This window comes from Myotis myotis, unplaced genomic scaffold, assembly GCF_014108235.1.
Source record: "Myotis myotis isolate mMyoMyo1 unplaced genomic scaffold, mMyoMyo1.p scaffold_m19_p_1, whole genome shotgun sequence".
Classification (NCBI taxonomy): Eukaryota; Metazoa; Chordata; class Mammalia; order Chiroptera; family Vespertilionidae; genus Myotis; species Myotis myotis.
In genome coordinates this window covers 22,187,382-22,200,017 of record NW_023416313.1, presented here as the reverse complement: position 1 = coordinate 22,200,017, position 12,636 = coordinate 22,187,382, and the positions used below count along the sequence as shown (strand labels likewise).

The 12,636-nt window shown below is 33.5% G+C and overlaps 1 protein-coding gene across 1 annotated transcript in view; it reads right to left on the bottom strand.

The window, feature by feature from the left end:
• DTHD1 (death domain containing 1) overlaps positions 1-12,636 on the bottom strand; it is a 58,274-nt gene that overhangs the window by 29,831 nt on the left and 15,807 nt on the right. Inside the window, exon 7 of the mRNA XM_036331037.1 lies at positions 106-270. Within this exon, the coding sequence (XP_036186930.1) occupies positions 106-270 (165 nt within the window). The remainder of the gene's footprint in view (positions 1-105; positions 271-12,636) is intronic.

Genomic DNA, 12,636 nt, shown 5'->3' with positions numbered 1-12,636 from the left:
TATCTGAAGAATAAAAATGTAATCCTATGATCCCATTTCCGTAAAACCAATAATAAATCACTGGGATAGAACATCATCAGCTTTTATTGTTTACTATTGTATTACCTCTCTAAGTGTTCACACAATTCAAATGATATCAAGCCACTCTGCGTGGTTCTCACCGCAACACCATCAAGCCCAAACCAGCCACTGTCTCGGCTTCTGAATCCCAGTAATTTCAAAGATTCACAGGCATTGTTCCCGGGTTTTCTTATAGAAGCACTTTTTGTCCTATGTAATGATAGCAGAAGAGAAATTGGTAAAATCTATATAGCACAAATCGTAGTTAGTGCATTTATGTTTTTCATTAAGTGAATAATTTAATAACAATTCATTAAGTATATACTATGTGCCACTAATTATGCTGTGCACCCGGAATATAAAGATAAGAAACATATCACCCTTGCTCTACAGAACCTCATAGTATTACAATATTATTCCATTATAGGACAAGGTAATATGTGTGGTAATTCAGGTCATCAGTGCATGGTGGTTTAGTAGCAGAAGGAAGGTACTTAGGGAAGCTCGCTAAGTGAAAATACTGATATTCCTGGTATTCGACATGAGTTTTGGGGATTGAGAAGCATTTTACTACTGGCAAAAGAGTTAAGAGAACAGCCCCCAAAACATTAATAAACTCTCTGATGTAAACTTGGATGCTTTAGGATAGTAGAGTAGTAGTATAGCATGAAAGGTAAGACCACAGACTCTGAACAAGACTGCGTACTTTCAGTAACTGCATGACCATTGACAAGTTTTGTTTTTTTTAAATCTCTCTGTATCTCAGTTTTCTTATCTATAATATGAGATAGTATCTGCATTATAGGATTCAATAAGTTAACATTTAAAGCACTTACAATTGCAGTAACCATAAGTGGTATTAATATTTGCATCCTAATTCCTACAGTAGTCATAGCCAATTAGCTTTCTGTACAATTCTTCTTGCTTAACTGACCTCACCCAAAAGCCCTGAAAGAAGCAGTGATATGTACCATGTGATACTTTCCCCCCAACCAGAACTGATTTGACTAACAGAAGACCAGTTTCCAACACCCAGTGAATTTGATTCTTTTTCTTTGGAATTTGACTAAAAGGTCTGGAGATTGTAACTTGTCATTGTCCTTTGCCATGCCCTGGGCTATGAAAGTGAACGAGTAGAGAGATCATTATGAAAGAAAATGGAAGGGCAGATGCTAAGGAAGAAGAGGAGAAAAATGAAAAAAGTCAGCATAGTCCTAGAGATGGAGAAAACAGAGATTACCTATGGTAGCCTTACAGTAGATTCCTTTTTTTTTTTTGAATTCACTTAAATGGATATCTGTTCTTCACAACCAAAGGAAGAAAACCCTTGATACTGAACATCTTGCAGGAAAAATAAAACCCCCAATCTAATGATGCTGCAACTACAATGAAAAGAACCATTCTAGCTAGGTACTAAAAAATGAAAACCCAAGTGTGACTCACACATGTTTATTTTTTTTAATAGAATTAGTTATGGGTTTAAAACTACTTCAGTGTCACAGGTTGCGCTGTTTATGACCTATAAATTAGCAACTGAACTAGATTTAAAATGTCTACTGTGAAAACTTTAGACTGTGTTGATCCTTCAGGGGTCAACCAGATTAGAATCAGGAGGATGGGGAGAAAATGACATTTAGTTTTTGGCTTTTGGTTTATAACTCTTCATGTTAATAATTTACTAGCATAGGAAAATACACTCATACTGAATCCAAAACTTCAGTCATTTACTAGAAACTGACTTAATTAAATGTGATATTGGGTTTTTTGTTTTGTTTTGTTTTCTGATGGCAACTCTTACTTTTTTCTACCAATAGACTAAATTTTTTCGTGAGGATATATAGGGTCTAAATTGTAGTGGGGCTGACTATGCTCCCAGGTCTAGGTGGGTATATAACTTGAGCCAAATAGTGCATTAGGCATTTATTAATGCTATTTGGCAAAAAATAAAAATAAAAATTAAATTTTCCCATTCTGAGTACATGGTAAGGGTTGTACTTCCTTGTCCCCAGTGGTTGAGCGGGGCTTGTGACGATTCTGTCTGGTTAATGAATAGTGAATAAAGGAAGTATATGTCACTGTGAGGTGAGGCATATGGTTGCTAATGTGGGTCCAGCCAAATTCTTTCTTCTACCACCATGACAGCAGCAGACAGTGGTTGCCCTTTAGGGTGAGTCCGGGAGTAAGGATGACTAAGAAACACCCTGCCTCTGATGGCCACAGAGCCTGTGAGAGACATAAGGACTGTTGTTATAGCCATTGGATTATTAGGTTTTTGCTTATCATGCCATAACCTAGGCTAACCTGCCCTGTATATTAGATCTTCCTATGGGCCCAGTGGTCTGTTCAGTGATGGGTTTATGACGGATCTATATTTAGAATAACACTCTGGATCTTTATATTTAATGCGGGGGAGAAGAATTTCCTCTTTTCCACTGATCTTGGGATTATGAAGATGTAGCCACATTGCAGTATAAAGGTTGAGCATGACAGAGAGTGGAATTGGCACAGGGAAGACAGAGAAGTGAGACATTGAGCTCATTCTGGTTCAAGAAATACATAAAGATAAATATAATCCCAGATTTTTAATTATATGCATCAAAGAATTCTATTTTAAAAAATCTTTATTTTTTCTATCACTTAAAATCAAGAGTCCTTAATGATATAAAAATCAAATTTAGACTTCAACTTTCCAGCTTTCTTGTGATATAATTGACATATAACATTGTGTAAGTTACAGGTGTACAATGTGATGATTTGATGCATGCATTTATTGTGAAATGACTACCACAATAAAGTTAGTTAACACATCCATCACCCCAAATTTAGACTTAACTACTATAGATAGAATTCATATTCAAATTAAATGATTTGGTGGCATTCTTACTTATCCCAGCTGTTCTTAACTCTACAAATAAATGCTTCCATTTATATATGGATGTGGCAAATGCAGGTTTACAGTTGTGAGTATACAAAACATAGATTCTTCTATTATTATTTATTAGTTACTGTGTTATTTTCCAAATGAACAACTGTAAACCTACTTTTGCTCCACCCTGTATGCTATTAGCAAACTTTGACAACTAGTATAGCAGAGAAGTGATAGCACTTGACCCTACTCAGAGATAACATTCTGATGTACTAAGAATTCTATGAAACATATTCAACCTCTATTAATTGAATTTGTTTATTTAAAAATAACTGACCTTGCTACTTCTTGAGTTCAAGACTCTTCCTATGTCCTAAATTCAAGGCATTTAGGGAATTATAATCAGCCCATTTGGGGTCAAGTGCTCAATTATAATGAATGGGGTCACTGAAAAATATGAAAGATCCCATTAAATCCATCTAGATACCGAGGACAGTTTCTAGAATTTGTGATGTAATTCCTCCAAAATGAAGTGGCAGTGTAGACAAAGCAATAGGTGTCAGCTCCAGGCCGCCTTTCTGACCTGGATCAATGCCTAATGCCTCACAATTAAAGGGCACTCCGGAGATTTTTCTCAAAAAAGATCCGCTCCAAAGCATCTCATTATTTTGTTTCCACAAGTAGAACTTTTCCAGGACCATTTCTTTTACATTTTTTACACTTTATTTTTTAGAACAGTTTTAGGTTCATAGAAAAAATGAGAGGAAGATATAGAGATTTCCAATATATCTCGGGCCCACATGTGCATAGCCTTCTTTATTATCAACATCCCCCACCAGAGTGCTGTTTGTATCAACTGGTCGACCTACATTGACATATCATAATCATCCAAAGTGCATAGTGTTGTACATTCTGTGATTTGGAAAAACGTATAATGACATGTATCCATCATCACACAGAGTATTTTCACCACCCTAGAAATCCTCCATGCTTTGCCTATTCATCCCTCCCCCCACCCCAGCCTCTGGCAGCTGCTGATCTTTTTTACTGCTCCCATAGTTTTGCCTTTTCCAAAATATCATATAGCATGTGCCATATAGTATGAAGCATTTTCAGTTTGGGTTCTTTCACTTAGCAATATGCATTTAAGATTTCTCCCTGTCTTTCTGTGGCCTGATAGTTCATTAGTTTGGGGCACTGAATAATATTTTATTGTACAGTTATCATTTATCCATTCACCTACTGAATGACACCTTAGTTGCTTCCAAGTTTGGGCAATTATGAATAAAGCTGCTCTAAGATCTTTGTGCAGGTTTTTGTGTGAACATAGTATTCTACTCCCTTGGGTAAATACCAGGGAGTGCTATTGCTGGATTTTGTAGAAAGCATATGTTTAGTTTTGTAAGAAACCAACAAACTGTCTTCCAAAGTAGCTGTACCATTTTGCATTCATACAAGCAACAAGTGAGAATTTTGCTGCTCTACATCCTTACCAGCATTTCAGGTTGTCAGTGTTCTGAATTTTGGCCATTCTAATAAATATGTCATGTACCTCATTGTTGTTTTAATTTGCTTCTCACTGGTGACATATGATGTAGAGTCTTTCCATACGCTTATTTGCCAACTGTTAACGTCTTTGATGATATGTCCATTAAGGTCTTTGGCTCATTTTAAAAATCAGGTTCTTTGTTTCCTTACTGATGAGTTTTAAGAGTTCTTGTGTATTTTGGACAATAGTCCTTTATCAGATGTGTCTTTTGCAGAAAAATTTCTCCCAGGCTTATCTTCTCATTCTGTTTACATTGTCTTTCCTAGAGCATAAGTTTTTAATTTAATGAAGTCCAGCATATCAATTATTTTTTATGGATTGTACTTTTGGTGTTATATCTAAAAAGTCATCACCATATCAAGGATCATCTGGATTTTTACCTATGTTATTATAGTCTAGGAATTTTATAGTTTTGCATTTTACATTTATCTTTATAATCAATTTTGAGTTATTTCATGAAAGATAAGGTCTGTGTCTAGATGTCCACTTGTTCCAGCACCATTTGTTGAAAAGCAACCTTTACGAAAAATCAATTAATTATATTTATGTGGATCTATTGCTAGATTCTCTATTCTGTTTCATTGATCTATTTGTCTGTTTTTTCAGCAATACCACTCTGTCTTGATTGGTATAGCTTTATACCAATCTTATACTAAGTCTTATAGTCAGTCCTCCAGCTTTGTTCTTCTCCTTTAATATTGTGTTGGCTATTTTGAGTGATAGTTTCTTTTTTAAAAAAGAAATTAAATTAAATTTGTTTTCATATGTTTTTTTTTAACCACAGTAATGTTATATGCTTGTAAGTACAATGGTATATAATAAATTCAAAATATTTCTAGTATACTACCTCCAAGTTGAATACATGTGAAAAGTCATATTTGCTCAGTAATCATTCATTTGCTTCAGAATTTGGCTGATATCATTTCACTTTATTAAAGGTCAACCTGTGTTGATAATATAGTACTGGCTGTTGAGTACAAAGGAAAATACAGCATGTGTGATGTTACTATTTATAAGATTACCATTTCTTAATGTAAAACATGTTGACTGCAGTTAATAACACTGTATTATATAATTGAAATTTGCTTAGGAGGTACAATTTAAATGTTCTCACCAACATAAATAAATAAATAAGAGATAAATATGTGAGGTGATGTATGTGTTAACTAACTAGATGGGAGGAATCCTTTCACAATGTATACACATTTAAAATCACCATGATGTATGTTTTAAATATCTTACCATTTTATTTGTCAATAAACATAATAAATAAAAAAAATAATTCTGTTTAGTTTGAATCTTTAATACATTATAAATTTAACATACAAAACCCAGGATTATAAATAGTAAATTGAGAGTAAGTAATCTGTGACCTCTCCCCTCCCCCCCCAATTCTAAAGAAACTAGGTCCTGATAAACCGGCTTTACAATATATTTTCGGGCTTGCATAAGCAGAAGGAATCGTAAAGGAATGTCCAAATGTCTCCCTTCCAAAGAGTGTATGAAGCTAGGGTTGAAGATGAAGGGGCAATTGGACAGGGATGATGGGATTACTAGGAGGACAGATTTCTTTCCAATAATATAGTTATGGAAGAGAAGCACAAGTGATAATCAAGTGAGCAGAGCAAGAACTGTGATCCTTGGGATTCTATCCATAAAAGGTAAACTTGAGACCTTAGCCAAGATTCTCAAGGAGGCTAATGCAGTCTCAAGGAAGTAGCACCTTGTTCTCGGCAGAGACAGGAACAAATGTCATCTGGAGAAAAACAGCTCCATTCATGCAGAATTCTCACCCGTGCATGCTCAGAAACAAAGTCCCAAACACGAGGTAAATACCATGAGTGATAGCAGAAGCAACTGGCAACGTCCTCAAAGACGACCGATATCAGAATTAGTAGATACAGAATGAAAACAACTATATATGAAAACCTTAATAAGATAAAGGACAGTATCATAAAAACAAGCAGGCAGCAAGAATGACTGGGGAGATTTGGATAAAAGCTAAATAGAATTTTAATACATAACATGTATAATTGCTGGAAATAGTAACTCAATGATAGATTAAAAGTCTATTTTAAAAGTATACACTGTGTGTGGCATTTGAACTTGATTGTGAAGAAATTACTTTGGCTATAGCACACAGAGAAAGGAAAATGGGAGAAAAGAAAGGAAATGTGGAATTTAGAAAGAGATGGCCTAATGTACATCTAATTGAAACCCAGAAGTACTGAATAAATAAATGGATGAGAGGCAATATTTGATTAGAAAACATATAAGGATTTTTCAGAAAAGAGAGAAATTCATTCTTCAAGAAGGACAATGTATTGCATTCAGAAAAGGCTTTTAAAATTCATATTTAGATACAAATAGAAAAATTCAGAACATCAAATACCAAGAAAAGATCTGAAAAGCAGCCAGCAAGATAAAGCAGATCACCCATAAAGTCATGAAAATTAAATTCACTGCAGTCTTTACAACATTGATTTTTTAAAAATCCATAAACAGTGGCAACAATATCCCACAAAGAAATGAGAAAAAAAATCAATCTAAATCTTATGCCTTAGCTGGTCTCCAAAGAGCAAAACATACCTCTCAGTTTTCATGCCCTTGTGTAGCACTCTCCCACAATGAAGCAGAGTTCCCTCTGTGACTCACTTGAACCAGTAGAAAGTTACAGAACTGATGATATGATAATTCCAGACTCCAGAGAGACTAGTAGCCTCAGCATTTGTGCTTTTTGAAGCCCTGATACTCCATGTAAGTAGTCCAGCTATCCTTCTGGAAAGACCCGATGGCAGAAAGAGGCCATATGGAGAAGTCAGATGGAAGAAAAAGGCCTTGGAATTACATGGAGAGAAAAAGAAGCCCAACCATTTCTGCGTATCAGCTGGTCCCAGGCTTCCCGCTATCACTGTCAAGGCTCCGGACATGTGAATAAAGCCATCTTGGATTCCCCACCCTCAGACACTGAAATATCTGGAATGCTTAACAAACCCCAATCAAGATCAACATGAGAACCACTCCGATGAGACCCCAAACAACCCACAGAATCATGAGAAATAATAAAATAGTTGTTGTTTAGAGTAGTTTGTTATGCAGAAATAGATAACTGAAGCACCCAGCAAAATTCTATTTTAAGAAAATGTATACACAGACAAATGGAAAGACATCCCATGCTCATGGATTAGAAGAATTAATATTATTAAAATGTCCATACTGTCCAAAGTGATCTATAACTTCAATACAAACTATAAAATTCCCAAAGGAATTTTTTACAGAAATAGAAAAAACAATCCTAAAATGCATATAGAACCAAAAGAGAACCTGAATAGCCAAAGTAATCATAAGCAAGAAAAATAAAGCTGTAAGCATCACACTTCCTGATTTCAAAGTATATTGCAAAGCTACAGTAATAATAACAGTATGATACTGACATAAAAACAGACATATAGACCAATTGGAATAGGATTGAGAGCCTAGAAACAAGTCCACACTTCTATAATGGACTGATCTTTGACAAGGATGCCAAAAACACAATAGAAAAAGGATACTCTTTACTAAATGGCTTTGGGAAAACTGGGCATACACATGCAGAAGAATGAAATTGGACTCCTTTTTGAAACCATATACAAAAATTAACTCAACGTGGATTAAAGACTTGAATGTGATGACATTGCCTGAGGATGATGTAAGAGTTTACATACAGAACTTGAAGGAATTCTAAAAAAAATATATATTAGAAATAATGAGAGGGTTTAGAAAGATGCTGGCTTCAATACCATTGCAGAAAATCCACTATATTCATTTATAAATGTATCTCCAACAAATAAAAAGCAAAAAAAAAATTAAATGCTATTTTTAATAGCAGCCTAAACTATCAAGTATCTAGGAATATCTAGCAAAGCCTGTGTATATGGCAACTTTTCTAACACTTCATTGGGAAACAGAGAACTACACAAATAGAAGCATATACTAGTATTATTACAATAGATAGAAACTCTCAATATGGTAAATATTTTATTTTCCCCCAAAATTGGCCTATAGGTCAGAGGCAATTACAATAAAAATCCCAACATTTGTTCTGTGGACCTTGACAAACTGATTCTATTTTATATAAATGGGAACATTACCAAAAAAAAAAGTTCTCCTAAAGAAGAACATGATATCATTTAACTACCAGATAGCAACTTATAAAGCTGTAATTATTAAAACAGTATTAGATTTGCTCAAAACTATATTTAAAAACTGGTCAGTGGAATAGTTCAGAACAAGGAAATTTGTTATATGACAGAGGAAGCATTGCAGATTGTTAGTTAAAGGAAGAACCATTCAATAGCAATGCTGGGAGAATATGTTAGCCATACGGAAAATTAAATTCCCACATCACACTGTATGCAAAAATCATCAATTTCATTCCCACATCACACTGTATGCAAAAATCATCAATTTCAGATGAATTGTAGCCATATAAAATTCAAACCTTTAAAATTATGTGATAACAAAGATGAACATTTTTGTAATTTCAGGAAATGGAAGATTTTAGCATCAGGACAAAAAGTACTAATCATTAAAAAAAATGTAATAAATTTGGCACATAAATATGAAAATACAGGCCACAAAATTACAAAGGATTAGCATTGAGAATATAATAAGAAACACTACAAATCAAGGTAAAAATTTTAAAATGAGCAAAGAAATTAACAGATATTTCACATATAAGAAAACACAGATGTCTAACCAAAGAAATTCTGAAAGACATCATTTTCATTATAATCAAAACAGTGCAGTTTAAAAACATATGAGATTCATTTTACACCTATTAAATTTTCAAAATTATAAAATCTGACAATATGCAAGGCTGGAGAAGATGAGGAGCAATGGGAGGAGACTGTAATTTCATTCTAACATTTGGTAAAACTTGTAAAATTGAACATGTGCATGCCCTATGACTCAACTCTTCATTTTCTAGGTATTTACTCTGAAGAAGTACTTGCTCAAATATACTTTGAGTCAAGAATAGATATAACAGCACTATTTGTGTTAGCAAAAAAACCAAATAAAACTGATAACAGAAAGAACCTAAATGTCCATCAGTAAGAAAGTAGATAAAGTAGCAGTTATTCAATAGAATTTTATAAAGACGTGAAAATGAATGTCCACAACTCTAAATGAAAAGGCAAGACTATAAGACTATCCACAGTAGGACACCATTTTTATTTTTATCAAGCATAGACAATGCCAAATAAGACACTGTATAGAGATGAATAAAAATATGTGATAAACTAAAATAAATATAAGCAAAAGAATGATTAAAAATTTCCAAATATGTTTAAATTTGGTATGGATGAGGAGCAATTATGTAGCGAGGCTGAGGATGAAATAGGGGAGTGGCAGGTAAGGAGACACAATTGTAAGGGTAATATCCAATTTCTTTAGTTATGTGGTAGCTTTACCAGTTTGTCCATTGTCCATTTTATTATTATATTATTTGACATGTATTTTACAAATATTCTTGTGTATGATTCACATATTACATTTGAATAAAATAATTTTGAATCCAATAGCATTAAATAGAAATGACCATTTTTTTATGAGCTACTCTTTCCTTGTAACTCTTTAAAATATTTCTTGGATAGTGTGGAATGTTTCTATTTAATAATTTTTCCCTTTCGCTACTCTCAATAAATCTTTTCTGGCTCACAATGAAATGACTTTCATCTTTTCCCCAGAAATCATTCAGACATGCAGGAATGTAAAGCAATAAAGACTTTAATTTTCATAGTCAGACTATGTTTTGGCCTCCACCAGTTTTTATCTTTTTATGTTATGAGGCATGGATTTCTTCACCGTGTTTCTATTTCCATAGAAAATGTTCAACTGGCTTTCACCCTTTGAGGAATGCATGTTAGATAAAGAGTGACATAGATTCTCATTTGATTATTTTATGCTCCACTAGATGGAGAAAAATACATCTACCATATTTAGCACTGATAATAATTATGTCAATTTAGCATTATCAAAAGTACAGAGAAATTACCCTGCCTGGTATGGCTCAATGGTTGAATATCAACCTATGAACCAGGAGGCCATGGTTCAATTCCTGGTAAAGGCATATGCCCGGATGGCGGGTTAGATCGCCAATGTGGGGCATGTAGGAGGCAACCAATGATTCTCTCTCTCATCATTGATGTTTCTATCTCTCTCTCCCTCCCTCTCTGAAACCAATAAATACATATATTTTTTTAAAATGTATTGCTTTTAAAAATAGTATAGAAATTAATAATATAATTTACATTTCCACAAATTTGCTCATTAATTTTGTTGTTTCACTTAACATTTTTTGAGTACGTACTAAGTTATACTTTTGCTGACTGATGATAAATGAAAAAAGGAACTTGATACTACAGTAAGATAGGATATGCATAAGGAATGGGGCTGACACAGAGGCGCAATCAGTCCCTCTGGAGGAAATGAAAATCTTGGTGGGGGGAATATCCTAGATATGAAAACAAGTAAAAAGAATCTAAAAATGCTAGAATGCTCTTATCTCCCCAGGGAAGTGATTCTATTGATATTCCCACCCTGGTCAGCCTCCCCCTCCGCACCAACCAGGTGTGTGGGGGCTGATGCTTAACATATATTGAGGCACATTAGATACAGGCTCCAGCTGTTAGCTGGAACTAAGTCATAATATTGGAATCCCAAAAGGGCAGCATTGACCATGAAATGAGAAACAACAAAAACAACCTACATCTCTGAACATTGGTGCAAGAAAGCAACAACAAAGAAGCACATAAAAACTGCTCCCAGTGGAAGGGAAAGGAAGAAGAAAATTTGATCTGATTAAAAATTATAACCAATATTTAGAAAGGAATTTCTAAGGGCAAGAGAATGAAATTAGTATGAGAGATAATGTACTAGATTATAGCATGCTAATAGACATGATAGGAATCATTATGCTAATAGGTGATAGAATAATCTGAGTGAGATCACAAAATGAATATGTTTACAATGACTAAAGTTTTAAAGGAATACATAGAAAGTGTAATGAAAAAGAAAAAGAGGAGCTTGGAAAAGAAAGCTTTTTTAAATTTAGCCAGTCTTTTTAAATGAGAATTATAGTGATTGAAATGAACAGTTTAAACAACTGATGAGAAAGTTGGTAATATATATGATCAATCTACAAAAATTACCCCAAATGCAACATATAAAATATTAAAGATTAAGATATTATATTTTACCCATTTATATTTATTTAATATAATTGATTATTGTATTTACATCAACTTTTTAATGTCACTGTGCTACTTTCTTTTTTTCTTTGTTATCTCTTTACTATAAGAACTTTTCCTTTTTTCTTTTTCACTTTGCTTTTAGCTTTATATTCAATACCAGATTTTTTTAAAAAATCTCTTACATTTTACTTAATCAAGTCAGTTCATTAATTTTATTTATTTATTTTGTTAAGAATATGTGAGTAGTACATTATTATGAGCCCTTATATTTTAAAAAAGGGAAAAACTCCTTTGTTGGTGATAACCCTGATTCCACATCTTCCCTTCAAAATTTTGAAAATTTTATTCCATTTTTTCCCCTTGGTTTTTAGTGTGACAGTGAATGAGGCTGAGGCTACACTGATTTTATGCCTTCTTTCATTAAGTGTCTCTGCTGAATGGATGCTGATAGAATTATATTTTATTTAAACAGACATTTCAGTTTTCCATGTTATGTCTTTTCTTTTTCATAAATTTTACCTAGTAATCATTCAGTACTTTCTAACTCAAGGTTTTAATCAGAATCAGAAAACTGATTAATCCTTTGATTAATCCTTTTGTGGCTGCTTGGATATCTTCTTTGATTGTACCTTTAGTTATTAGGTTACATTACTTCAAATGATTTCTTATCATACTTTGTCCCTTTTCATCTCAGTTTATCATCTTTGTATCTCAGCCTGTTGTTCTTTCTTTTTTATTTTATTTTTAATTATAGTTTACATTCAATATTATCTTATATTTCATCCTGTTGTCCTTTCATCTACTCCTGGTCTATTCCGATGTCTGTTTCTTGGAAATTTTGCTTCCTGGATACTACTAAACGTACAAAATAGAATTCTCTGGTGTTCTTCAGGTAACTATAATTCTCGCTCTGTGAAAGCCAGGAT